Genomic DNA, 27,971 nt, shown 5'->3' with positions numbered 1-27,971 from the left:
ATTTCTTAGCGATATCATTTAAAAAAATGAGTCCCAAAATGAGTCATGTTGCCCGACGACACGGTCGAGTTCGAGACCAGCCACAGTTGGTTTCATAGCACAATTCTACACACGCGTTATGCTAGACCATATATAGTATATATATAGATCATTAGTGAGAGAGGAAAATGGAAACGTCAAAAAATGGAGTTGTTGGTGTAAGGGGTAGGGTGAGTCACACTTTTGCGAAATCATTGATCCGTCACTGGCTACCCTTCAGCGCTGTAATGATGTCACTGTTCTTCCTTCTCTTCCCGGTGTCTTCGCGTTTTGCCTTTACTCCCTCTTTTTCTCCTTTTTCTCTCTTTCTTCTATTTCTTTTCCCTTCCTTCCTCTCCTCCTCCTCTTTTTTCCCCTCTTTTTCCCTTTTTTCTTCTCTTTTTTTCTCTTCTCTTTTTCTAACCCGGGGGGCGCGCGCCCCCAACGCCCCCCCTGGATACGCACCTGCTATCATCATTTGCTTCCCCATAATGATCAAACTTAAATCTGACCTCTCCCAGATTGACAAACCACACAATTAAATCCTCCCATAGGTATGAAGAAAATAGGATTGGCGGTGATTTCAGTTTGTCATAAATGTAGGCCTATGAAGTAACCACATATAGAACACCATTCATTACGATAACCAATATCTAGCTCCATGTTAGACGTTGCCTAACTAACCCCCCAACCCCCACCCCCTTCACATACACCCATCATGTGAATAAATATTGCAAATAACCTGCAGCAGGTAAAATGCCGAACTTGCATCATACATGCCTGTAACAACATGTACAGAGATTATATATTACGACACTTAACAGTTTGAGATTACTTTGTTATTTCTCATGAACCAACCAAAAGAGAACAAGAAGAACGTAATAATTGCAGATACTACATCTACATGTTTCATCTATTGCATCTATTGCATCTACAATTACATCTACAAAGATATTAGAATTACATCTACAAAGATACATCAACATGCAGATATTGCATCTACAATATTGCAGATATTGCATCTACATTGTATCTACATCTACATATTGCATCTATATATATTACATCTACATCCACAATACATTCACCTTCATGGAATTTTAAATTCTGAGCTTACTCCTTTAGGTGCCGAAATAGCATTTTCGGCAGTAGGTAATATCAACCAGTCGTAATTCTTATTACAATTGCTTAATAAATTCTGTACAAAAAGATAATTTAGCGTCATATCAACGCTAGAGCAGCCAAGACTGAAACAAAAAGGAAGTTGTCATCGACAATACAGCAATGCACTGGAAACATGTTTATGAAACCATTTATTCCGTCATATGCGTCTTTACATTCGTGTTATTTATAGTAGCCGCTACTTTCAAGTTGAAGGCGCCCTCTTATAAAGAAAATCAAATGTGTGTAACAATTCTTCTTGGCTGAGCAATGTCACTTAATTTGTAGTCTTAGACTGTCATAGGCTTACATTTTACCTAAATGATCTAGTTTGCATTTCATCAGTAAGTTAGTTAGTTGGACTAAGGAAGCTTCCCTGGACTGATATAGTTAACTGAAGATTGTCACCACGTCATAACAAACTGGCTACTTGTTCATCGAGCCTAACAAACCTTAAAATCCAGAGCTGTTATACTAATGGTTTTGTAACCAATCCCCACTCCAAAACAAAAGTAACAATTAATGAAAATATATTAAGAACATAGTAACACATGTAATGTATCTTTAATTTCTCGTTCCAAGCACCGTTTTCAGAATAAATTTATACCAGTATATAGCTTCAACAGTTTTTACTTTGCAGTGACATTTATTAATTCTATCAATTCATGCGACACAGTTAACAGTTACAACAATTGTGTTAATAGTTCACGCGAGATTATTGTAATATACAACGTTCTGCTCGTTTGTGCATTATAGTCTCAACATTTGCTTGAACACTTGTCTGAAGTTTTGATTAAGCCCACAGTAAACCAAGGGGTTTGTGACTGAATTCATTGTCACAGAGAACAAAATCAATACTATTTCCCCATGCATTAACTCTGTACCTCCAATGAGAAGAGAGAAAAACAAAGGAGACAAAAACAAAACATTTGTAATAAATATAAAGAAGTTGACTTTTGTCAGTTTGATTTCATAAGAGGAGAATCGTCTAAATGATTGTCTTTGGTTACCAGTCGTTTCATTATTTTGTCCAGCGGATGATGATGATGATGATCGGTTTGTTGATACAAGAATTACTGACAAGGTGTTTCTTACAGGGTCATGTTGTCTCACTCTTTGGCGACTTTTGCGTACAGTTCGAAAAGTCAGGACATAAAACAATGGAATTATTACAAAACAACTAACAAATGTGATAATTAATCCGTAAACTCTGTACGAACTCCTGAAAAGGTTATTCTTTTCGAAAAAGCAGAAATCCTTACCGAAGAAATGTTCTGTTCCATACGAAGTAACGGAGACTGCTAAATATATCAGTATATTGAAAATCCATATAAATGCGATCTCCAATGTTATAATTCGCTTGTTAAACAGTTTTTCATATACGGTGCGGCTTTTTGTCACAAGTACATACCTATTACAAGCAATCAGTATGAGATGTTGTATCGAAATAGGACCAAATATGCGACTCGTGTGGTAAACTAATTGACACAAAAATGAATTTGAAATCACAGTCTCTAATGAAGCAAACGCGACGGCCAGTAAAGGTAACACAAGGCAGCAAGATCCAAAATCAGAAACAGCTAAACTTGCTAAATAGCTATTTGCAACAATCCGCAATTTTCTGCTCTGGGTGATCGCAAGTACTACGAGAACATTACCAAAAGATCCAAAAATAAATCCTAAAATGCATGATATAATTAAGAAGTATTTTAAGATTGGTGGTATCGGCAAAGGTAAGTAGTGTAGAAAGCTTGGATCCAGTGTACTGTGCGTCATTACTAAGATTGGCTGGTCGGTCGTAACGTTTGTGTATATTCCCATCCTCTTTACTGGACGTTTCCTCCTTTATAATAACTCCAGTACCGCTGCTTTTACCACGGGGCACTTTGCGGGTATCCACTGAGCCTTTCTGAAAATAAAATCAATTTCATATAGGTGTAGGGTAGGAACTGCTATAAGTCCATTAAACAAAAGCACAAGTATACTGTTCAATTATCAGTTAATACTTTGTATGGTTGAAAATACCTGGGCGACACTTCCATAATCCCAAATGACGTTAATGTTGCAAGGTTCATGGTGGATCAAGAGGTTTATCGATTTCTTTGTCCTTTACAATACCCACAAATTGACAGTTGCAACAAATATGCCATTTCCAGTACAATTAGCAAACGTATGGTTCCAACCATATCACAACAACATTTGACAGTGGATGGATTGATAGACCTTGTCCATGTGCTTAAATTTTCAAAGTTTTACTAACTCAAATGACATGTTATTCAATAATGTCTTGCTTCCAGTGATTGAAAAGGAGGAAGTTGAGGAAACATCCTGGGCTAACTGTAAAGGGGTTTTCTCTGTCCCTTTCATTTTTCCTCAGAAGAAAAACATTTCACTTGTAATGACAACAAAATTTCACTTTCATTTATAAAAAATGAACAGCTCATCTATACCGGCCGCGCTCCTTACGAGGACTGCACATGTTTTGCGAAGTCCGATATATATATATATATATATATATATATATATATATATATATATATATGTATATATATATATATATATTTATATATATATATAAATACATATATATATACATATATATATATATACATATATATATATATTCTTGTCAAGGATTTTAATTATTATTTCAAGTGTGACTCAATATAATTTATCTTGAGTAAAGCTACACAACAAATCACCTTGCACGTTTCCGTCAAAATAATGAATTAATCATTCTAGATGGATACTATCCACTTTAAAATATCTCTTGACTAGTGTCAAATAAAGCCGTGGTTGAAAACACCATTTCCGTGAAACGGTCATCCAATTAATACCTTTTTTTTTAATTTGATGTTGATGCCCAATGGTTATATTTCATCATTTTCATAATGACATATTGTATTCCATTATGTCAACTTGGGCGGGGAGTAAAGAAATTACTATTCCGTTACCATGACATATTTAAATATTACTGATTGCCTGAGTGTATTTGTTTGCAAGCTGTGTATAGATAAATACGTTTTATTAATGATAAATTAGGCATAGCGGCTGTCACATAGTAACTTAATAATTGCCTTAGTGTGATAGTTACATTTTCCAACATGAAGAAATGTCCTGACCACATTTGAAGCAGCAGCATTATCTTTTTCTTCTTCTTTTTTCTTCTTCATTACACTTTTAAAGTAGAAAGGCAATCCTGAATAAAGTATTCAAATGTCATCAATGTCCGATCCAAGCTGCTATGAAATTAGATGCTCAAAGCTTAATCTTCAAAACAGAACGATTCGACTACTACAAGGGCGTAGGAACCGGGGGGCTGGGGGCGCCAGCCCCCCCCCAGTGAAAAATATGGTGGAGCGCAAGTATCATTCAAGTCAGAAAACCCCTTTTTCATTTCCAAATGAGAAAAAAAATCTCATTTGGAGCACCAAATTGCATCTAAGGCCAGGTGAAAATGCAAAATTATTTACAAAATGTAGTGGGTGTTGAAATGTGCTATATTGCACTAAATTGCATCTGAGGCCACCTGGAAATGCAAAAAAATTCCAAAGGGACACCCCCTCCCCTTAGACCCCTCCCCCAGGCCGGCCATCAGTCTTCAGCCCCCCCCCCCCCTACTCAAAAGTACCTTCCTACGCCACTGGACTACTACCGTCAAATAAGTTTCCCTTTTATTCGTCTCTTTAATATCTTTGCATAATCTCAATAATCAGAAAATTCGTGACATCTGTTAAGTGTTCTTAGCAATTGAGATTGAAATTGAGTTCACATTTGACATACATTTCAATTGTTTTCGACATCAATATTACATATAAACATGTACTTGATAAAACAAACGTTAAACAACAAATGTCTTACAAGAAATGTTATAGCAACCTTTCGTGGTCTTAACAAAGAACGTAGAACACAATCATAAGGAAATGGAAGAAAACGGGGAAAAAAAGAAGAAACAAATAAAAGAAAAGAAACCAAGGCAAATATTGTTGTAAGTCATAGTACATACCTGTCATAAATAGATAGATTGCATGATAACAAATCTACAATGGAAATAGCTATATATCTCACTAAGGCAGATATACCTTACATTCTGTGCTTAATGTATTTTGTTTAATGATTCATCAAAAGGAGATAGGTAGACTGTTGTCCGACAACTCATGTATAGATACATTTAACACTGAGAAGAGGATAATTCCAGACATTGGTAGCACGCTTAAGGCCGCCTACTGCTAGCTCGGCAATCAACATATGTAAGACATGAATAATATGATATGATTGGCATGGCTAGTATCATAATTGTGTGCATGAATATTGCTATGTAAGAAACATTTGAAAGCGCACGGTAATTAATGGCCGTTGAGTGATTTGTGTAAAACATGCGATATTTACATTACCTTAGGTAAAGAAATTACAGTGACTTAGTATTAAAGTTGATGCCATATGGTAGAAATATTTCTCTCTCATACCTGCTGCCATACATATAATTATGTTATATTTGACCTGTGTTGTAACTATATAATCATGAACATGTTGACAATTAACAATTCATAATCATGGACGTTAAATATGAATGTAGGAGACTGACTTCGGTCAGCTTGCGGCTTTGATAAGCCAATGAGGCTTCTTCGCGAGTTCCTGCTTGCAGGAGGATCTAAAATACATACATATATATACATACATACAACATTTGATCTGAAGTAACAGCGCACCACTAGCGCACAGTATTAGTTGGGCATTCCGTGCATTTGGAGATATTGGGAGTAAATTGAACGCATGGGGAATCACAGGAGCAATAGAGGATTACTGAATTAACTTGTTGATGGTTAGTCATTCATAAAAGCCTAAATAGAAATTCTCCCTTTGAGATAAGACACACTGTGGCTGACGTCATCTAAAGGAATGTGAGGTTATAGCTTTTCGATCATGATGTAACAGTTAGAACGTAGCTAAATGCATGCTCTCACGAACCTTTCCCCCTATGGTTGGGGAGGGGGGGATGAGGGTAAGGGTGTTCCTTAGACGTTGGAACTGCTGAACTAGTTATAACCATATAATGTCAAGTACACAAACTCTTATAGATAATGAAGTGTAAGGGAAATATTTAGGGAACGGGGAATAGTGACCATCGTTTCATATCAAGAAAATGCGAACTTTAACTGTCTGATCACCAGAACTGTGAATATGAAGGGTTTAAATTATATGCGATGATATTTTATCAATCAAATAGGCTAGTACCTTACATTCACAGGACGAGTGTTAATGCCTGAACAAAACTTCGCCAAGTTTGTCACTTTATGGTCTACCTTTTGATTACACAATAGATATAATATTATTTTCTTTTATTTATGAATTTTGTATTGTACATCTGACAATAAACGTCTGTTCACATGTCTTCTTCTTTATATCAACTTTCCTTTCATTATAGCCTCTACCAATATAATTACGTACTTTGTTTACATATCATCAACTTCATTGTATCCTTCGTCCATGACTTGTCAATCACGTTGCAATGCGTCACGTGATTAAACAACTACACAGCTACAGGACATGTCCTCGTACGTCTCGTGGTAACCATGTATACATCAATGAAATGTAGCGCTGAAAGCTCACATTCACAATCGGAAAACCCGTTTCTATGTTTTACAACAAATTAGTCAATTCATGGTGACTCGAGACGAAAAACTTTTCCTTTAACATATACATAACTGATTGGCACTGTTAAGATTTCCGTAGTGCTTATAGATATCAACTTCAGAAATGTTTAATTAATCTTGTTAATTATAAAGTGCACGGGAATATTTCTGTTTGGGTTTTTATTTTTTAAATTTGCAGTTTCATGTATGTGTTTGTTATCGTTATTATTAGCTGAAAATTGATTTTGTATTTAATGATTCTTTCTCCTCTTTTGAGTGCGGTCTATATAAATGTCTGCTGCCCTCATATATTTCTACAGGACCATCATTATCCAAATTGAAATCTCGATGTGCTAACGGTGTGGTACATTTTACATATTGATCAACCAGCTTATATATTTTTTTAATAATTCCCTCTATTGTTAGTTGAATTTCAGCTGCTCTGTTACTGTATCCCTTTGGGTGATCCTCCTTATCTACTCTGTATTTTTACTTATGTGTTTCAGTTATTCATTTCATTTTTATCATATGTGTCAACCATGCTCATTAAACTGTCTGTATTATGTATGGCGGGCCATCAGTCTCAAATCGTTGGGAATCGACTTATACCAATTTAAATCGACATATACCAATTTTCTTCGACTTATACCAGTTTCCAGCAGCTTAAATTGACTTATACCGATTTAAATCGACATTTACCAGTTTAATTCGACATATCATCGATTTAAATCGACATATACCAATTTAAATCGACAAATACCAATTTAAATCGAAATATACCAGTTTAAATCGATGATATGTCAATTTAAATCGGTATATGTCAATCTGAATCGATATATTTAAATCGATGATATGTCGAATTAAATCGGTGGAAGACAGTTTCCTTGGACTTATACCAGTTTCTAGCAACTCAAATTGACATATACCCATTTAAATCGACATATCATCGATTTAGCTCATTAACATATTCCAAATCCCGATTTCGATGATGATTGACATGTGAAGATACATCACGTGTAGTCACCTGACAAGGCGGGCGAGTAATTAAATAGTTATGTCACTGTTAATTATGGACAATTACTTGCAAAAAGATTTCGGTGTAATAATAAGGCTGAAAAACTGATATGTCAATGAAGTGCAATTATCTCAATGCAAACTGGGCTTGTCTACTCAAACACGTGGAGCTAGTATAGGAATACTTTAAGCTAAATACACATAGGCCTACAGTTTACATACACAGATGCAATTACCTACTCCAGTTACACCATGAACAAAGATGATATTGTTTTGCAGTGAAGCCTACTGTAAGGTTATGTTTTACTCTAGCTATATATATATATATATATATATATACTTGACATATATTGTTAGACACACCTGTTTCAGAGACTAAAGTGTACAGGGCGGTATTTGCTATTTTATTAGTCCGAAAGACTAACTAAAGTAATGTTTTGTAAATACTATACTTCCAATGCATCTTAGTTTAAACTTAAGTAGAATTAATATTTTTTAAATATTAACACAAATAAGAAAATCGTATACTTTAATCAGTTAATAAATATAGAAGTATGTACAGCCCCCAAAGAACAAAGACATATGGAAAGTGAACAGCTTGCAGTGAAATGCGATGAATCATATTTTAATCGTATTAAGCAAATTGTTTTTGTTGATTTTGGAGATTTAAAAGAAAAAATATATTCAAAAATTAATAACTGTGAAAAATAGTTTTAATATACTTGATGTGGTTTGTTGTATTTAAGTAGAGTCGGTACCAACAGTAACTGCACTTGATATTTCTTGTTCACGAGTAAGTTTCAAGCGCTTACATCATTGCTTTTTCTATGTAACTTGGCTCAGACCGGGTTATATAGTCTCTGGGCAATGAAGTCACTTTTACAAGTAAGGCGTATACACATGGTCCCATCAGATTTCATAAACGGCTGGTCTAGACAAATAAAATATTCTAAAGTCCCTCAAGGCGGTCCTCTGTCTTCTCTACTGTTCACAATTTATGTTGATTTAATACGATCTACTTCTAAATGTACTGTGGTGAAATATGCCGATGACACTGCTATAGTGTGCAATGTATCAAAGCGAACGCATCAGGCTGGCCAAGCAAGTTATCAAACTGATGTATCAAATATTGTAGATCTGTGTGATGGGAAGAATCTAAGACTCAATCGAAAGAAATCCAAGGAAATGGCTTTAGAGAATATAAATATTAAACATGAAGGTCTTGTATCATGTAAGTTAACTAAAATCTCAATTAAAGATGCAGATGTAGAACGCACTGATCATACAGTATATATCTAGGTGTTTGTATTGATGATAAACTGAGTTTCACTGGTCATATAAGCAGAAAACTGAAACGGGTGTACTTCATAGTCTCAACTCTATCGTATATAGTTCCATATGTTCATGTTGATGTATAAGGAAAAGAGCTTTTACTGCCAATATCTTACCACACCTAATATATGCTGTTTCTGCATGGTATCACTTTTTACTAATAACAGATAATAAGAGAATTACTTCTATTTTAAAGTACTGTTCTAGAATTTTTTTAATAGATTTTGACTTTCTTATGAGTACTGTAAACAATGCTGCTAAATATGAGTTCATTAGAAGTGTAAATTGCATACAGAGAAATGACAGACATTCTTTGCATACCGAACTTAGCTCTCTATTTCGAGAAACTACTAGCCTAGGTATAACTTGCGAAACAATGCAATAACACCAAAATTCAGAATTAACGTGTATAGAAAAAGCTTTATTTATCGTGCTGTTATTATATATATATATATATATATATATATATATATATATATATATATATATACATATATATATATATATATATATATATATATATATATATATATAACCTAACCCTATATATATATATATATATATATATATATATGTATATATATATATATATATATATATATATATATATATATATATATATATATATATATATATATATATATATACATATAAACAACGTGGAACTGTTTTGTTTTGTTTTGTTTTGGGGGCGGGCGTCCCAATCCCAAGAACCTCCCTCTCATTTCAGTTTTACGTACATATCATGTCCTGCGATAGTTTGTTGCAATGGAGCAGCGCCATACGCTGTTAACAGATCTTTTTGTATTGTATAGTATATATGCCAATTTCGTGCTTTTACACTAAACACACTATATACTCAACAAGAATTATCGCGTGATTGAAGTCAGTTTAAGCAGCAAAATGATGAGATAAGTAGATACAGGTGTAAAAATTTACACGATGGATTAAACGTTACTGGCTGCGACTTTGACACCTGCACAATTCTGTCTTCTGATATACGGGCTACAAGTGTTGAATAATTAGTTCAAGAGGTTCTAAGATGTGTTGCGACGAATACAGGCTAAACGCATTGGGAACCACACCATAATTATGTACAATTGATCGTAGCCTTACAGATATACCACTTGTCCCGATCTGTATAAGGGATGTGTTAGTGAGAACAGATCCTTTGATCATAAAAGAATTCTGGCATATATTAATTTAGCATGACACGGGTAACCAAATCCGCCGGACCCCCCCCTCCCCTCCCTTCATGAAAATGCAGGCGTTAGATCTGGGTGTAGGTTTTTTTTCTACACACCAGTAACTGTTGTAAAGCCATATGAAAAGACATTGCCTTGATACAAGACTGAAAACCTTGAACTTAAACATTTTAACTTGTTTTCATGTCGGCAATTGCTTGAGCTCCTCATTTCTCGACTTAACATGACAACGTTAATGAGAAAATACGATGGAACAAATATTCATTTCTTGATTGCAGAAATTTCATCAAGGCTAATATTCGCTCTCGTACAATGGGTATGTATGCAAGGCGGAGATTCAGATACAGGCTTTAAATTTTCATTACATATATTAAAGTAAGAAACTGTTTAATTATTTAAGACTTCGTGTACTCTGAGTTATGTTCACAGACTTAAAGTATGCAAATATTACAGATCTTTAAAAACAACAACTACCAATGAACATATGCAAACATGTTTAGTACAGTCCCTCTCAGAATCGAATTGCTTATAAATCAAAGAGGCTGTACTACTCTAGTCTTGCTATAGCATGCGGACAATTACGTTACATCCTCATGCAGCCAACTAATATGCTGAGAAATTATTATTGTCCAAACTTCGATAATGTACCATGGTCTTGCTGTTAATTTTTTATTTGCAAAGATAAGATATCCCGAGAAAGGGTGATTGTGGTTCTTACCACTTAGGTGACCACAGGTTCATATATTCCCACGAGTTGTTTATTATTACCTTACATTGCACAATCAAGTACACCTCTTGAAATCGTAAAGACTGTCATCAAGTACTCGCAAATACATGTTATAATTCATATGCATAACGTCGTTACTCTTAATACTGTTTCTTAAAACCAGTATTTTGTATCTGTCTTAAAAATTAAAAAAGAACAATAAAAGTTCTATTATTGAATACAAACTGAATATTTAAACAACACCCAGCTCTGTGACGTGTCACTTTGAGTAAACGTGCAGCGGTTTCATAAGCGACAATTCCATAATCCTTACTGATGGATAAAAAACACTTAAGCCATTTATAATACTTACAGCCAACACAGTTGTTGATACACACAATACATGAATTGCTATAAAATGCCCCTGTTATCTCACTGGCTTTACATTTCAGACTGAAGTTTCAGGAGTTGGTAAGTTTCTTTTGATATACTATTTTCATTAAACTATGTTTATATCTACGGTGAATCCTAATGGCTGAGAAAAATATTGCTTAAAGGTTAACACTCTGTCTTAATATGAAGTAAACTAGTAGTGTTGAATTTGCAAGTTGTAAATACTTCCACAAAAAGACTTGTTTTTCATCTGTTATACCAACAACAAGTGGCAAAGAAATGGTGCAATAGATTACTGCAAGTTGGTCGGCTATGAACGGATGGTATTTTTAGGAAAGAAACTTTGTTGAGGAGATTTGCCCTCAAAACAACAAACTAACTGAGCGGCATAGTAATGTCAAACTGTGAGACGAGTGTTATAGGCAAACATTTAAGGCGAAGTTGAAAATGTATTTTCTTAGGTAACTGTACTTGTACACCAAGAAAGGCTTTTAAGAGAATAAGATACCATAAAAATACTAACATTCATTTAATAAGATTTGAATATCCATAACATGAACTTACATTATGGATCAGCTTGTCGAGGTTCATGCATACCAGGTGCGTATCCAGGGGGGGGGCGTTGGGGGCGCGCGCCCCCCGGGTAAGGAAAAGAGGAGAGAAAAAAAGAGAAGAAAAAAGGGAAAAGGAGGGGGAAAAAAGAAAAGGAGGAGAGAAAGGAAGGGAAAAGAAAAAGAAAAAAGAGAGAAAAAGAAGAAAAGGAGGGAGTAGAAGAGAGCCAAGACCTCGGGAAGAGAAAGAGGAATAGTCATAGTTTAAGCGCTGATCCCTATTATATACACAGGGTAGCCAGTGACAGATCAAGGATTACGGAGGGGGTGTGCGCCTCACCCTACCCCTTACACCGACAACTCCATTTTTGACGTTTCCATTTTCCCTCTCTCACTAATGTATCTATATAAATACTATATATGGTCTATCATAACGCGTGTGTGTGTATGGACGCCTTAAACAATTGTACAAATTGTAGTACAATTGTGCTATATGGAACCAACTGTGGTTGGTCTTGAACTCGGCCGAATCGTCGGGGAACATGACGCATTTCGTGAAGGGGGCGACCGCCCCCCCCCCCCGAGCAAATTTTCTTTATTACATCGCTAGTAATTTCAAAATAGACAATGCTTAGATGCAACTTACAAGGCCTGGGAAGTGTCATTTCCAGCGATCCGGGAGGCATTTTCGGCCAAAATTTTTCTTGTACGCTTCGCGCCAACTCATAGTGGCGCTTCGCTTAGCTATATAGTTTGCCTACAGGCTTCGCCCCTCCCTTGGCAATTACTCGCTACACGCCTGTTCGAATTTGTAAAGCAAAGAGCAGATATAACATCATATCAGTGAGGCAGTGAAATGCATGTTCCACGATGAACAGCCTCAAAAAACTGTCTATGTGTGTAGTCAAAGGCGTAGGAGCCCAATTGGATTTGGGGCTGTAACGACTTGCCCGAAAAAAAGCCGAAATTTTTCGCGCGCGAAGCGCGCGTTCAACAAATCGATGCCAATATCATATAAGTAAGCATCGGTCATTACATTGCATGGCATCGTGTACCGCACGGTCCGTGAAAGTTGCACAGTATACCGCCGGATGCTAATGTAAACAACCAAATGTCTTATGTAGATGGAGAAAAAGCATACAGATCCATTTCAGTCAAAACTCTTTTACAGTAGTTATGACGGCCAAGCTTAGAACTTTATTTTAATTACCAAGGAGATCATTTTTATGCTATTCATTGCTATTTATTTTTCTTTCAGCAGGTGCCAGAAAAAAATGGGAAAAAATTGGTTGCGGGGGGGGGGGGCTGCAGCCCCCGCCTCTTACGGGACCTACGCCTATGTGTGTAGTGTTCGGTTTCGATATACCTGATATCGGAAATATCTGCTATTTTTCATTTCCTTCAACCAAGTTTTATAATAGCCGTTATAACAGGTTTTAATATTTCTACACCAATAAATTAACTGTGTCTGAATTTTCGAAAATTTCCTCACCAACATTCTTCATCATACTTTCTTCTACTCGTGCAATTTTGACCTGGCTATTAGGGGTTGAAGGAGGTTTTTCTATATTGGTTGTCCATAGATTGAATTTTGTGCAACATTATGGGTATGTTTTGAAGTGATATTTATTCACGAGAAATGTGAATTTTCAAATTCTCAACAAATAATGGGCTTAAAACCTTGAAAAATGGGGCTTTCGGATATTGTGGGCCGTGACGTAGTATCACCTACAAAAGCAATGATCCATAGGACATGCAATGAGGTCGAACATGATGTGTGACTGGTGAAAATCTTCAAAAAGGTTATGGATGGAAAAAACTTTTGGGAAATACTTGGTTCTCAGGCAAAAGTGCACATCTGGTTGGTCATTTTCAAGCCCGAGAAGTGCCATTTCCGGTGATCTGGGGGGTATCAAAACCAGAAATTTTCTTGTACGCTCCGCGCCAACCGATGGTGGCGCTCCGCTTAGATGGTAATTCGCGCCCCCCGGGTTAGAAAATCCTGGATACGCGCCTGCATACACCATGTCATTGTATATATTCCATGTCACACACGGATTGTCTTCTAGTTTAAGCAGTGGCGTAGGAAGGTACTCTTGAGTGGGGGGGCTGAAGACTGATGGCCAGCCTGGGGGAGGGGTCTAAGGGGAGGGGGTGTCCCCCTCCCCTTTGGAATTTTTTGCATTTCCAGGTGGCCTCATATGCAATTTGGTGCAATATAGCACACTTCAACACCCACTCCATTTTGTAAACTTAATTTTGTATTTTCACCTGGCCTTAGATGCAATTTGGTGCTCCAAATGAGATTTTTTTCTCATTTGGAAATGAAAAAGGGGTTTTCTGACTTGCGGAGCGGGGGGGGGGGGGGGGCGGAATGATACTTCCGCCCCTCCACATTTTTCACTGGGGGGCTGGCGCCCCCCCCCCCCCCCCCCCAGCCCCCCCCCCGGTTCCTACGCCCTTGAGTTTAAGTATTACAAGTTAATTCTACATAAGTATTAGCATTGAAAGCTAATTGCCTGACCGTCTAGAGCTTAGGACATTGTACCCATGTTGCCTATATTTATGACGGTGACTCAGGTTCGAATCCTGGTCACTTAACGATATCATTCCTGGTTAAGATTCATTCGCTTATTTCCTTATAGCCTATTCAGTAGACCACTGTGCTCTTTATAGCATGATGGCTTCAATTTTGAAACACGTAGCACTTGCAACTGGCAAATGATCTGGCAAATTAATTTCTCTGCTTTTTAGATATCTAGCTTTTGCAATGTTTTAACAACATACACATCTATATATCGTAATTCAACACCACTTTGATGAAAATGTGGGCAATTTCCTAAGTATCGTCACTTAATAAACAATCAGTTTCGATAGTTAACAGGCGCAATCTACATAAACAGAGTGATCACTTGCGTGCAGGTTCGATGACGTTATTGGGAGGGGATGTTAGCACTTTGGCCCGACAAAAATTAAAACAAAGTCTTGAATTTGACATAACTCATACTCCTATAGCTTCCTAGCTCAAGCGTCATGGATGTTGACACCACGCTATGAATAAATGAACAATCAAGTCATCCATATTTACATTCGTCTTTTAATCCATGGAAATTCTTAATCATATCACATCATATCAAGATTTTGAGATAGAACATCAACACTTCGAGATAAAATGTTCAAAATTTGAGATAAAAAAAACTTCGCAATTGAATGGTAAAATGTATAGGGGGCCTATTACATTTTCGAGATTAAATGTAAAACTTCTTTCATTAAACGTCCACATTTCCAGATGAATCAATGAATTTTCTCATAAAAAGTCGTAATTTTATGGTGAAACGTCACACTTTTGGGAAACTACACACTTTTGTGTATCTTGTCTGGGTTTGTAGCTTTATCATTTGTTATTATTGTATATATATATATATATATATATATATATATATATATATATATATATATATATATATATATATATATATATGGCATTACTTGAAATATTATTGTTATATTACATTTCAGAATATAAACTGTTTTATTCCTTTTTATTTCTAATGCTGCAGGTAAGAAGACATTAAGTGGGCGTAGCATTCCTCATATAACCTTCAACAACACCAACATGCGTGCTAATCTTATTTTGTGTATCTTGGCTGGGTTTGTAGCCTTATCATTTGCTACTATTGCACCTTTGTACCGAGTCAATGAAAGAATACAGGGCAGATATCTGGTGACTTTAAAGGTAAATAATCACAAATAATATTATATATATATATATATATATATATATGTTTATGGCAATACTATTAAATATTACTATTACTATTATATATTACAAGTATTTATTAATGACAGAAGTGGAATTTAACGGCTAATGATTACACAGGAATACAATAAAATGGCCTGCAAACACTTTCACCGCTACGTTTAATAATAAAATTGGGTTTGAATTACATCAATGTCATCGAAATATTTCAATTATGTCGACAAATTATTTATGCGAATAAAGAGTTGCCTTCTTATTCGTAGGCAAGAAGAGTAATTAATACTTCTGTGGATTTCAGTGTGTCTTTTTGCTAAAATGATATAATAATTTTCCCATTTTCCAAGAGAACCGTGAAACTGCTTAGCCTGCATGAGTAACGTGCACATGAGTCAAAGGTTGGGTGGGTGGGGCAAATTCTATACCCAGAAGCGGATGAAGGATTTTATATAGGATGGGTGTCATTATGGGGTCGTTAAAGCCGACTCCATGTGTAGGGGTTCTCTGGGTCTCCTTTTACCAAAAGTTTAGCCAACAAATACTGCTTTCTGCGTGATATTATGACTATAAATTAGGTCTAAGGTTGAACAAATAAATAATGTTGAATTTTCGTGCGAGGTTGCAAAGGGGGAATACACAGCAACCCCATGATCGGCCCTTTAGAACGTCTTGGGCACGGTTTTGTACCCCATTGATGGTGGAGGTTACCCCTCCCCGTGCACTTGTCACTGTTACTGCACTAGGCGTAAAGTACTATCATGATTAGAGTGAGGTATCACTAGAGTGAACTTGGTTTGATGTTCGTGTCTTTGCTCCTGTGTGACATATTTTGATATGTAAACTATGTATTGTTTTGGTTCAATCAGTGGGGATGGCATCAGTAGATTGCCAACATTTCGCCGGCTGAAGGCAAAATCACCCGACTGAACCACCTCCCCAGACAAACGATCGGAGGTGGGTGCATGGGGCCATGGCCTTCACCCTCTCCCTGTATACCTTAAGAACGCCACTGTATAACTAACAGATTGTAATATTAAGTTATTTAAAACCCAAAACATCACAATAGAAACAGAAGTGACTGTGTATTCTTTCTTTCAGGAAAGAGTCAGTTTGAAGGATGCAGCTGAGGATATTTCATCCGCATTTTCCGTATTTCAATTCAAATCCGGCAAAATCTTGAAATTTGTCAAATTGATTAACACTTTGTCGGTTGAGCTCAGTGATGACGCCCTTGACTATGTAAGTACTTTTAGCATTCATAGGCATAACTTATATCAAAACATTATGGAATTTAAAGTAACCGTGATAACGAATTTCATAGACACTACGGAGGTGGTGGGTGCATGGGTCTTTGACATACTTCTAATAAGTCGTGAAAATCTTGCTCTACCTCAGCTGCATGTCCTCGTAGACATATACTGGAAACATCTTGATTAAGTGCGCATATACTCGCATTTAGAGGCTTTGTACACGTGTCAATAACAAGGGCGATTCTGCTTTTAATCGTTCTTATATTGTTGTATTTTTATACTTACTACAAGTCTGCTCTACGCCTCATGATCCCGGTTCAGCTCCGTCTTCTACATAACCAAATTTAGTGTGTTTTAATAGTCTAAAGTTTTCCTATTAAGTTTTGGTTTTTAATCTCCTTCGTATTTAAGAAAGAGAAATATATGAAATCACTTTCTGATAGCTATGACCAGTGGCGTAGGAAGGTACTTTTGAGTGGGGGGGGGGCTGAAGACTGATGGACGACCTGGGGGAGGGGTCTAAGGGGAGGGGGTGTCCCCCTCCCCTTTGAAATTTTTTGCATTTCCAGGTGGCCTCAGATGCAATTTGGTGCAATATAGCACACTTCAACACCCACTCCATTTTGTAAACTTAATTTTGTATTTTCACCTGGCCTTAGATGCAATTTGGTGCTCCAAATGAGATTTTTTTTTCTCATTTGGAAATGAAAAAGGGGTTTTCTGACTTGCGAAGCGGGGGGGGGGGCGGAATGATACTTCCGCCCCTCCATATTTTTCACTGGGGGCCTGGCGCCCCCAGCCCCCCGGTTCCTACGCCCTTGGCTATGACACTAGATTCTGTATTCTGATTGTCATTAATACGACGATTGCTTTGAACAAGCATTTAATATAAATATTATTTAATATAAATATTATTTTTTCATAACGCACCGTAGGTGAGAAGCCTGGATAGTGTTCTATTTGTTGAAGAAGATGGCGTCATGAAGACCATGGCTGTTGAATCTTGGGGATTGGACCGAATAGATCAAAGGAATCTCCCTATGGATGGAACTTATGCCACTCACGGTAAGCAATCTACAGCAGGAAGGTGCGCTGTGTATTTACAGTTATAGTGATAGCGCCAATGCTTGATTAAATAACTTGGCAGTCTGTATGAGTCACTTGCTAGCAAAATATACAATTTACGTTGATACGTTTGCATGCAGAAGGTCATGTGAATAGCTGCCACCTAGACTGTAGCTAGGGTTGAGAATTAATTATTCATGCTGTCAGTTACCCTTCCTATATATGTAATGCACTGATGATAAGATATTGTACTCTTTCTACAATTGTGCAAACATGGTACTAAAGTTGGTGTCCTCCTCAAATTCCTTGAGGCACTGAACTGAAACTTGGTGGTGGGGGGGGGGGGTTTAGGGAGGGGGTAAACACAACAACATGGGATTGACTTACCATTTTTGAGGTGAGAGTCAAAAATCAATGTGTATGAGTTGCGCGTGTGTGTATTCTGACTGAGGACTTGAAAGGAATTCCAAGTCCTCAGACGACATTTGAAAAGAATCACCACGTCCTCAGAAGAATTCTATCATGGAGGTTGGTGTATACGTGGATTTTAATTGAATCGAAAACAGACCTTTATATATGTGTTTGTATGGGTGCGTGAACAAAATAGTGTGTCCTAAATCGTAAGGCCGATCGACCTGAAAATTGGTGCGTTGGATGAAGTGTATCTGTGACTTAACCAAACAAGTATTAACATATAATGTCAAAGAAAAGTAACATTCAAGGCTAATGTTCTTCACATCATCATGATCATATACCCATACTGTGTTGACATTTACAACTCAATGGTTTTTAACATATAATGTCAAAGTAAAGTAACATTCAAGGCTAATGTTCTTCACATCATCATGATCATATACCCATACTGTGTTGACATTTACAACTCAATGGTTTTTAACATATAATGTCAAAGTAAAGTATCATTCAAGGCTAATGTTCTTCACATCATCATGATCATATACCCATACTGTGTTGACATTTACAACTCAATGGTTTTTAACATATAATGTCAAAGTAAAGTAACATTCAAGGCTAATGTTCTTCACATCATCATGATCATATACCCATACTGTGTTGACATTTACAACTCAATGGTTTTTAACATATAATGTCAAAGTAAAGTATCATTCAAGGCTAATGTTCTTCACATCATCATGATCATATACCCATACTGTGTTGACATTTACAACTCAATGGTTTTTAACATATAATGTCAAAGTAAAGTAACATTCAAGGCTAATGTTCTTCACATCATCATGATCATATACCCATACTGTGTTGACATTAACAACTCAATGGTTTTTAACATATAATGTCAAAGTAAAGTAACATTCAAGGCTAATGTTCTTCACATCATCATGATCATATACCCATACTGTGTTGACATTTACAACTCAATGGTTTTTAACATATAATGTCAAAGTAAAGTAACATTCAAGGCTAATGTTCTTCACATCATCATGATCATATACCCATACTGTGTTGACATTAACAACTCAATGGTTTTTAACATATAATGTCAAAGTAAAGTAACATTCAAGGCTAATGTTCTTCACATCATCATGATCATATACCCATACTGTGTTGACATTTACAACTCAATGGTTTTTAACATATAATGTCAAAGTAAAGTATCATTCAAGGCTAATGTTCTTCACATCATCATGATCATATACCCATACTGTGTTGACATTTACAACTCAATGGTTTTTAACATATAATGTCAAAGTAAAGTAACATTCAAGGCTAATGTTCTTCACATCATCATGATCATATACCCATACTGTGTTGACATTTACAACTCAATGGTTTTTAACATATAATGTCAAAGTAAAGTAACATTCAAGGCTAATGTTCTTCACATCATCATGATCATATACCCATACTGTGTTGACATTTACAACTCAATGGTTTTTAACATATAATGTCAAAGTAAAGTAACATTCAAGGCTAATGTTCTTCACATCATCATGATCATATACCCATACTGTGTTGACATTTACAACTCAATGGTTTTTAACATATAATGTCAAAGTAAAGTAACATTCAAGGCTAATGTTCTTCACATCATCATGATCATATACCCATACTGTGTTGACATTTACAACTCAATGGTTTTTAACATATAATGTCAAAGTAAAGTAACATTCAAGGCTAATGTTCTTCACATCATCATGATCATATACCCATACTGTGTTGACATTTACAACTCAATGGTTTTTAACATATAATGTCAAAGTAAAGTAACATTCAAGGCTAATGTTCTTCACATCATCATGATCATATACCCATACTGTGTTGACATTTACAACTCAATGGTTTTTAACATATAATGTCAAAGTAAAGTAACATTCAAGGCTAATGTTCTTCACATCATCATGATCATATACCCATACTGTGTTGACATTTACAACTCAATGGTTTTTAACATATAATGTCAAAGTAAAGTAACATTCAAGGCTAATGTTCTTCACATCATCATGATCATATACCCATACTGTGTTGACATTTACAACTCAATGGTTTTTAACATATAATGTCAAAGTAAAGTAACATTCAAGGCTAATGTTCTTCACATCATCATGATCATATACCCATACTGTGTTGACATTTACAACTCAATGGTTTTTAACATATAATGTCAAAGTAAAGTAACATTCAAGGCTAATGTTCTTCACATCATCATGATCATATACCCATACTGTGTTGACATTTACAACTCAATGGTTTTTAACATATAATGTCAAAGTAAAGTAACATTCAAGGCTAATGTTCTTCACATCATCATGATCATATACCCATACTGTGTTGACATTTACAACTCAATGGTTTTTAACATATAATGTCAAAGTAAAGTAACATTCAAGGCTAATGTTCTTCACATCATCATGATCATATACCCATACTGTGTTGACATTTACAACTCAATGGTTTGCCTTCTTCTTTCTTGTTATGTTAAAGGTGACGGCACCGGTGTAAATGTCTACGTCATAGATACAGGTATCGCACCAAACAATATAGACTTCCAGGGGCGTGCCGTGGCAGCTTATGATGCTACTGGTAGAACTGACAACGGGGTAAGTTAACCTAGAATATTTTCTAGGTCATCGTAAAAACGAAGCTGTTCGTACAATCTGTGAAATAATTACACTCAGACAGAAAACTTTCATTTATTTTTGTTAGTCACAAAGAAAGACCACTTTACATTATTTGCAACAGCTATGCAGGTGTATGTTAGTTGATACGTTCAGGAAAATAATCTGTAAGGAAAGTCTTGTGATAACTTGAAGTGGATAGGCTTTGAATTCGATGTTATATCAATGTAGAATCATCGTGCTTTTAAAACGGCGATTTCAATCACTGTTTTTATTCAGGAAAGTCCGCGTATCTGTATAGTCTATAATAGCAACGACATGTTATATAGGCCTAGACTGCCTAGTACATTCTGTACAGTTTATTGCAGCTTTGTTTATCAACACGGTTAAAGCAGACAATCACTGAAATCCATTATTTTATGTTTTTTTACTTCTATTTATAAGTTTATATTAAAGAAAGGTCTCAATTAAAAGTGTTTATTTGATGAAACCTTACTGAACTGTTACTTATATAACGCATGTTGGCAATTTCAGCTCTTTCGAAATCGAAAATATATAAACATCCCTTCAGAACTAACTATACACATGATCCTTCGTCATATGTAGGGCGAAGATTGTAATGGGCATGGCACCCACTGCGCTGGTACAATTGGAGGACATCTTTACGGTGTAGCCAATAATGTGAATCTATTTGGTATTCGAACCCTTGGCTGTCTGGGATCTGGATCAACGGCAGACATTGTTGATGGTAAGCTCAGCTAGCTCTTACAGAAATATATAGAGTATAGCTATTACCGATGAGGGGAGGCGGAGAGGCGCGCAAAATATTGTATAGCCTACTGATCAATAACTGAAGACGGAAATATTTTCAAATATAGTAAGAAGGCCTGAAATATAACCGTATCGTTTTCACCGAAACCCGAAAAATCTTGGTCGGTTGCGAAACTTTTGAACTTGGTATCCTGTCCCGGCAGTGGCGTCACCAGACTTTTCAGTCTGGGGGGGCACAGGGGGGGGCACCAGCATTTGATGGGGGCACTTAGGTGGATACGGATCGCCGTCCTGGGGGAGGGGTCTAAGGGAAGGGGGAGGGGAACATTTTCGCATACGGAGGATGGGCTAGATGCAAAATGGTGCCACATTTGATGCTAAATTCGATCTGAAGATGTCTCCAGAAATTGCTATTTTTGAGGTAATGATTTTAACAACGCGCAGAATTTTGCAGAGGATATGAACCACATGCTATCGATATTATGCCTAACCCTATCAATAGAACCTACATTTATTGAATTAATGTGTGCATGACCCCCGACTCCTTTCTTGTCCTTCTCGTGTTCTCCCATTATCTATTAAGATGTAACAGGTTCCAGCATCGTTATTGGCTCCTATCAGGGATCTCACCATGCAATCCAAAGTTTGATCACACATCGAGTATGGCTCAGTATGCAGGTGTGAACATTCGCCATTGTTCCTACAAGCATCTGACCTCAAATGACCTCTGCACCCCCTACACAACAGGGTTACTATATGGGTCCACGAATATAGGCAAGTATGGTGCCTGCGGACCCTCACATTCTCACATTTCGTCAGCTCCTAACCTGTCAACCTCAGACCAAGGCAACATTGCGGTATACCCTCCCTTCTCACAGCAGGTCCGGATTTTCGGCATTTCACAGGCATCCAATTCACGAGAGGTAAAAGACACACACAGACAGCAGACAAACACTCTCACCCATATGACAAATGCACACAAGCAGCATGACAATGAGTCAACTGCATTAAAAAAGGAATAGAATGAACTTGGAAGAGTAATACCTGAGAGAAGAATAAAGGTATATATATGAGCACTGACACATTCAATGTAAATATCGACACCTGTTGTGATGGCGCGGGTTAGGACTTCGATACCCGACGGTCAAGGATAAACTTTTTCATTTTTTCGCAGCTCATTTGAAGAAAATACGAAATACTGTGCTTCTTTGTCCTTATGAAAAACCAACTCAGATGATGGGAGTTGAATATAACAAAATATATACATTTTTTTTATCAACCCAAATCTCAGATGGGGGGCACTCGGGGGGGCACTAGGTTTTCCAGGGGGAACGTGCCCCTACCCTCCCCCCCCCCCCTTGGCGACGCCACTGTGTCCCGGTATGTCCTAACAGCGGTCGACAATTGCCATAGTCGCGCGTATATGTTAGACTCCAGAACAGCAGTTGGAATCAGGTGAAAAAAGGGACACCATCATTTTCTGAAGTCAGTAGTTTCCTTTGGTCCCCTCTACTCTCGCTTCTTTACCTGGTGCTTTATGAAGGATATATTCTTTCAAGGACTTCCTCTAGATATTGTACAGAACTACGGGTGGTATATCTGAACATTATTTGCGACATAAACTTTTATGTTAGACTTCGAATGGCCCTGTGTTGTTGTTCCCATGCATGTGTCAGTTAGTAAACAAGGAAAGAAAATGAGAGATGAAATGCATGGGAGAGGCTTTGTCGCACCAAACTCAATTTGGTGGTTAATCGGTTTCTTTCTGGGATTTCTTCATCTCTGTCGAACAATGTATTGTTAGTTAGAGGTTAAATCACATTTTTCACCACACATTGCAGGAATGGACTGGGTGGCTACTAATGCCAATTTTCCAGCGGTAGCTTCAATGTCACTCGGGGGATCTGCCTCACAAACTCTTGATCTAGCAGTTACTAGACTCTCAGAGGCGGGAGTAATTGTCTCTGTGGCAGCTGGCAACAGTGATGCTAATGCTTGTTTATACTCACCTGCAAGATCATCAGATGTAAGTTAATTTTCCAAACGGACTTTTTAAGAGAACACGGAGAGAACGATGAGTGTGGGGATAGAGAGGATGATGTCTATAGAAGATAGATATATACCGCATGATAGCACTTGTATCAGTTCACATGATGATGTGAAACTTGGATGCACGATATTGAGCTGATCATGCGAACAACAGAATTTATTGAATTGGGAAAGTGAATCCATGTAATAAACATAAGATTCCGCTCTCGATATTACTGTACATATTTTCCGCGCTATATATCATACGATATATGGCATTGATTGAATTTTCGAAGTAGACAAAGGAATAAGTATAGGAACAAGCTGTTCTAACTCTACGTTTGAAATTTGAGACTAGTTTGGTTTTTAGTTGCAGATACACGCATCCCAGTCAGCAGTGTAGGCTACCATTTGAAGTAAGGAAACCAAGGCCATTGTGTTTGCAATGTCTATAGTCCGCAACTCAGGGATGCTATGCACTGATAGTCTAACAAACTGTTACATTATTCTGCTTTCGGTTCTAAATATATTGCCCATTAAATATATTGCCTATTAAACTATGAACAAAGTATGTGACTTGCATTCGTTCCGGTATGCTAACTGTTAACCAATAGTTGTATTTATTGCACTGAATCTGCCAAACAGTTTTTCTCTAGCTTCACATGTGACCAATGGGTGCCAAATTAATTCATCATTTTACTTGAAAACTTTGTGTAGTGGTTTATTATTTTAATTTTCAAAATTGATTCTACCAGGCTATCACTGTTGGTGCTACGGACACGGATGATTCCCGTGCTTATTTCTCCAACTACGGAATCTGTGTGGATATCTTTGCTCCTGGTGTCGGCATCACATCAGCATGGATCGGAAATGATGAGGCTACTAGTACAATTAGTGGTACATCCATGGCATGCCCTCACGTCTCAGGTAAATGACGTCATTCTCACCTCTTAAAGATGGGCGAACGTCTACAGTTTTGGAGCAAGTTACATGATTACGATGCATATCCCATACAACGTATATGGAACATTCATGTCTGTGCATCATACATACATGGAACATTCATGTGCATCATACGTACATGGAACATTCATGTTTTTGTGCATCATACGGCATTGCTTGTTGAAATATGTCATATATAATAGTGGACCAACAGACCGAAGAGAGGCATGGACGTTGTTCTTCATCGTAATTGGCTATAACAGCAGGCTCATTATATATATCATAAATATATTTCTACAATGTTAATGTAAAGATATTTATCTTGGAAGTGCGTGACTCCATTTGAATCTAATAAATGCAATAGGAATGGTCACATAAACATATTTCAACTGTGATGTTTGGCTGTAATGATGCTGAGGGCAGCAGAAGAGTGCTCAACCTCGGGAATGACACACCCTTCGAGGCGATACTGGAACATGTATCTTTCCTTTGAAGGGGCAAACAAAGGGGGTCTCAGAGTTCTCCGACAAATTAAATCTCTGTGGATGCCGTGCCACAAATTACAGTATTTGAATATTTTCCAATTAATGTGTTTACAATTTGATTTGATTTTTTCAACAAAAGGGCATTTTAAAGAAGAGAAGAGTATATTTTAATCACAAAAAGGGTACTTTTTACCAAATAGGGGCCCTTCTTATGTATGAATAGGGCGGGCACAATTTAGTTTTTTCAGAAAATATGTCTGCCTCTTGTTTCCCCGGCCGCGCCGCCAGTTCAGGTGAGATAATAAAATGAAAGATATAACATTTGCATACATACTTTTTAATAAAGTCAGAAAGCTTCGGTTAAAGAGCAAATCAATCTACACAATTGTTACCGTACTGTTTCTCTTTCCCCATCGCAGGATCTGCAGCCCTTATTTTGGAAAGGCACCCTGACGCCACCCCCGAGATGGTCAAGAGTACTCTTTTGTATGATGCTACTCCAGATCTGGTCACTGATTCTGGTTTCCTCTCTCCAAACTTGCTCCTGTTCAGTCACTAAGCTAATATACCAGAACGCTTAAATGGGAGATAAATATTTCTCTCTCTTCATCTATACCTTATAATATAATCAAAGTAACTGTCCTCTTAAAGTGCGACACGTTCACGGTCCCAGGTATTATTATATGTTTACAAAGTTTATCATAGGTTTACAAAGTTTATCATATCTTCATATGGTTACAAAGTTTATCATATGTTTACAAAGTTTATCATATGTTTACAAGGTTTATCATAGGTTTACAAAGTTTATAAGATGTTTACAGAGTTAATCATATGTTTACAAAGTTTCTGTCTTACATGTCATCGTATTGACTGTCACATGTCTCCATTGTGCCTTTGCTGTATCATTTTGCAACTAAATGCTCATTGACACACCCATGCAGCTTTTATTGTTTACATTTCTGGGATTATTAAACAGGTATTAAACATTACAAGCATCACACACCTTTAAATATTTATGTTGAATTTTCTTTGCGCCTTGCTTTTTTGTTTCCCAATATGACCATATCAGCCACAAATACAGTGTGGAATGATGAAAGGCTTAGTTACTATTATTTTAATGATTTTATTAAATAATTCCTAACTAAATGAGTAAGAAATTGAACCTATAATGGGGAACAATAATATAACATACAGCAACTGACTTTTGTACCATCTATTAACCAAACTACTAATTAAGCGAACTGAGGTGAATTTGAGAACAGTTAAAATTCGCATTCCCATCCCACCTTCACCCCCCCCCCCCCCCCCACACTCGCATACACCTCTTTCTCCTTCAGCGGTTTAAATGTTATTCTAATTATCAATCCACTATCTTTCAATAATGTGATCTCGGTTTCTAAAACTGACCTACTCCATAACTCGAATGCTAATGCGTTATTCACACTTTAGGGGGTTATTATGGGGTTGTAAGGGTTTTTTAAGCCCCCCTCCTCGTGCAGAAGTCGGTCTCAATTCTGAACAACATTCAGCAAACTTTTCACCCAAGAATGATCGAACAAAAATAAATAATAATAATTAATCAAATATGTTTTCCCTTTACATTTGCAATATTAGCGTACAAATGTGGAATCGAAAAGAAGTTAAATTGGAACTACTAAATTCACAACTATTGGATTAAAGCGACAACTGATAAGGCGGGTAACACGTTGATATTATCTGAACGCAATACGAGAGACGTACGACCTTATTCACATTTAAGAACGCAAGGGCGATTATCCCCGAGGAGAACTATCAATAAAGAACAAGACGCATTCACATTTAAGAACGATTGAGATTTGTATTAAGTCCGCTTGCGAGATTAATATACTGCGCAGGCGTGAAAACTTCATATCAGCTGTTTACCGTATTTCCCTGTGGTTTGACGTTGCCACATGTGCTGTACTATTTTGGTACGTACTACTCCATACAGGCGCGTAGCCAGGAATTTGCCAAGGGAGGGGCGAAACTCTAGAATCGGCATTGCAAACTATCTAAGCGTATAGCGCCACTATGGTTGGCGCGAAGCTTACAAGAAAATTATGGCTGAAAATGCCTCCCAGATCGCTGGAAATGGCACTTCCCAGGCCTTCTGAGTTGCATCTTAGCATTAGCATAAAAACATATAAAAAATATAAAAATATGCTCAAGAGGGGAAGTGGGGGCGGCTGCCCCTTCGCCCCCCTCCCCTTGGCTACGCGCCTGACTTCATACCACTGCGCCGGTGTAACGGTACATTCGCATATATCCCCATATTCAGTAGAGTGTTCTAGTCCACCTAGAACAATTTACAGTACATTTAGTTTCCCCGGACCTATTTTACAAGGCATGTTGGTACATACCCGGTTCGAGTCACTCCAAGATGTATCTCGTCCATTTACAGAGTGGTGGACAATTGACAATTGATAATCATGGACTTTAAATATGAATGGAATAGATTGACTTCGGTCAGCTTGCGGCTTCTTCGTGAGTTCCCGCTTGCAAGAGGATCTAAAATACAATACATACTGTCTCCTTACACGTGGGAAACGC

At 37.0% G+C, this 27,971-nt stretch overlaps 2 protein-coding genes across 3 annotated transcripts in view; one reads left to right on the top strand and one right to left on the bottom strand.

Moving 5' to 3' along the window:
• Positions 1–526: 526 nt before the first annotated feature.
• Positions 527–27,971, bottom strand: part of LOC139967280 (5-hydroxytryptamine receptor 2B-like) — a 31,106-nt gene continuing 3,661 nt past the window's right edge. Inside the window, exons 1-2 of one of the 2 annotated variants that reach the window (XM_071970898.1) lie at positions 25,801–25,869; positions 527–3,088 (exon numbers count right to left, since the gene is read on the bottom strand). In XM_071970898.1, the coding sequence (XP_071826999.1) occupies positions 1,930–3,000 (1,071 nt within the window). In that variant the 5' untranslated portion in view covers positions 3,001–3,088; positions 25,801–25,869 and the 3' untranslated portion in view covers positions 527–1,929. Of the gene's footprint in view, positions 3,089–25,800; positions 25,870–27,971 lie in introns of those variants that run through there. The other variant, XM_071970897.1, reaches the window with a different exon arrangement.
• On the top strand, positions 11,399–26,413 carry LOC139967279 (extracellular serine proteinase-like). Its single transcript, XM_071970896.1, has 9 exons — positions 11,399–11,540; positions 15,574–15,749; positions 16,869–17,009; positions 17,956–18,085; positions 21,044–21,159; positions 21,784–21,925; positions 23,790–23,974; positions 24,732–24,903; positions 25,823–26,413. The coding sequence occupies exons 2-9, from the start codon at positions 15,630–15,632 to the stop codon at positions 25,960–25,962; spliced, it is 1,146 nt and encodes a 381-aa protein (XP_071826997.1). The 5' UTR covers positions 11,399–11,540; positions 15,574–15,629; the 3' UTR covers positions 25,963–26,413.

Source organism: Apostichopus japonicus, chromosome 5 (genome assembly GCF_037975245.1).
Source record: "Apostichopus japonicus isolate 1M-3 chromosome 5, ASM3797524v1, whole genome shotgun sequence".
Taxonomy (NCBI): Eukaryota; Metazoa; Echinodermata; class Holothuroidea; order Aspidochirotida; family Stichopodidae; genus Apostichopus; species Apostichopus japonicus.
The sequence above is the reverse complement of the archived record's forward strand: the minus strand, read 5'-3'. Positions and strand labels throughout refer to the sequence as shown.

Excerpts from the sequence above, each read along its gene's own strand:
- LOC139967279 (XM_071970896.1), top strand. The coding sequence starts at position 15,630 with ATGCGTGCTAATCTTATTTTGTGTATCTTGGCTGGGTTTGTAGCCTTA. Across the intron at positions 15,750-16,868 it reads GATATCTGGTGACTTTAAAG|GAAAGAGTCAGTTTGAAGGA; the intron begins GTAAATAATCAC and ends TCTTTCTTTCAG. Across the intron at positions 24,904-25,822 it reads GGCATGCCCTCACGTCTCAG|GATCTGCAGCCCTTATTTTG; the intron begins GTAAATGACGTC and ends TCCCCATCGCAG.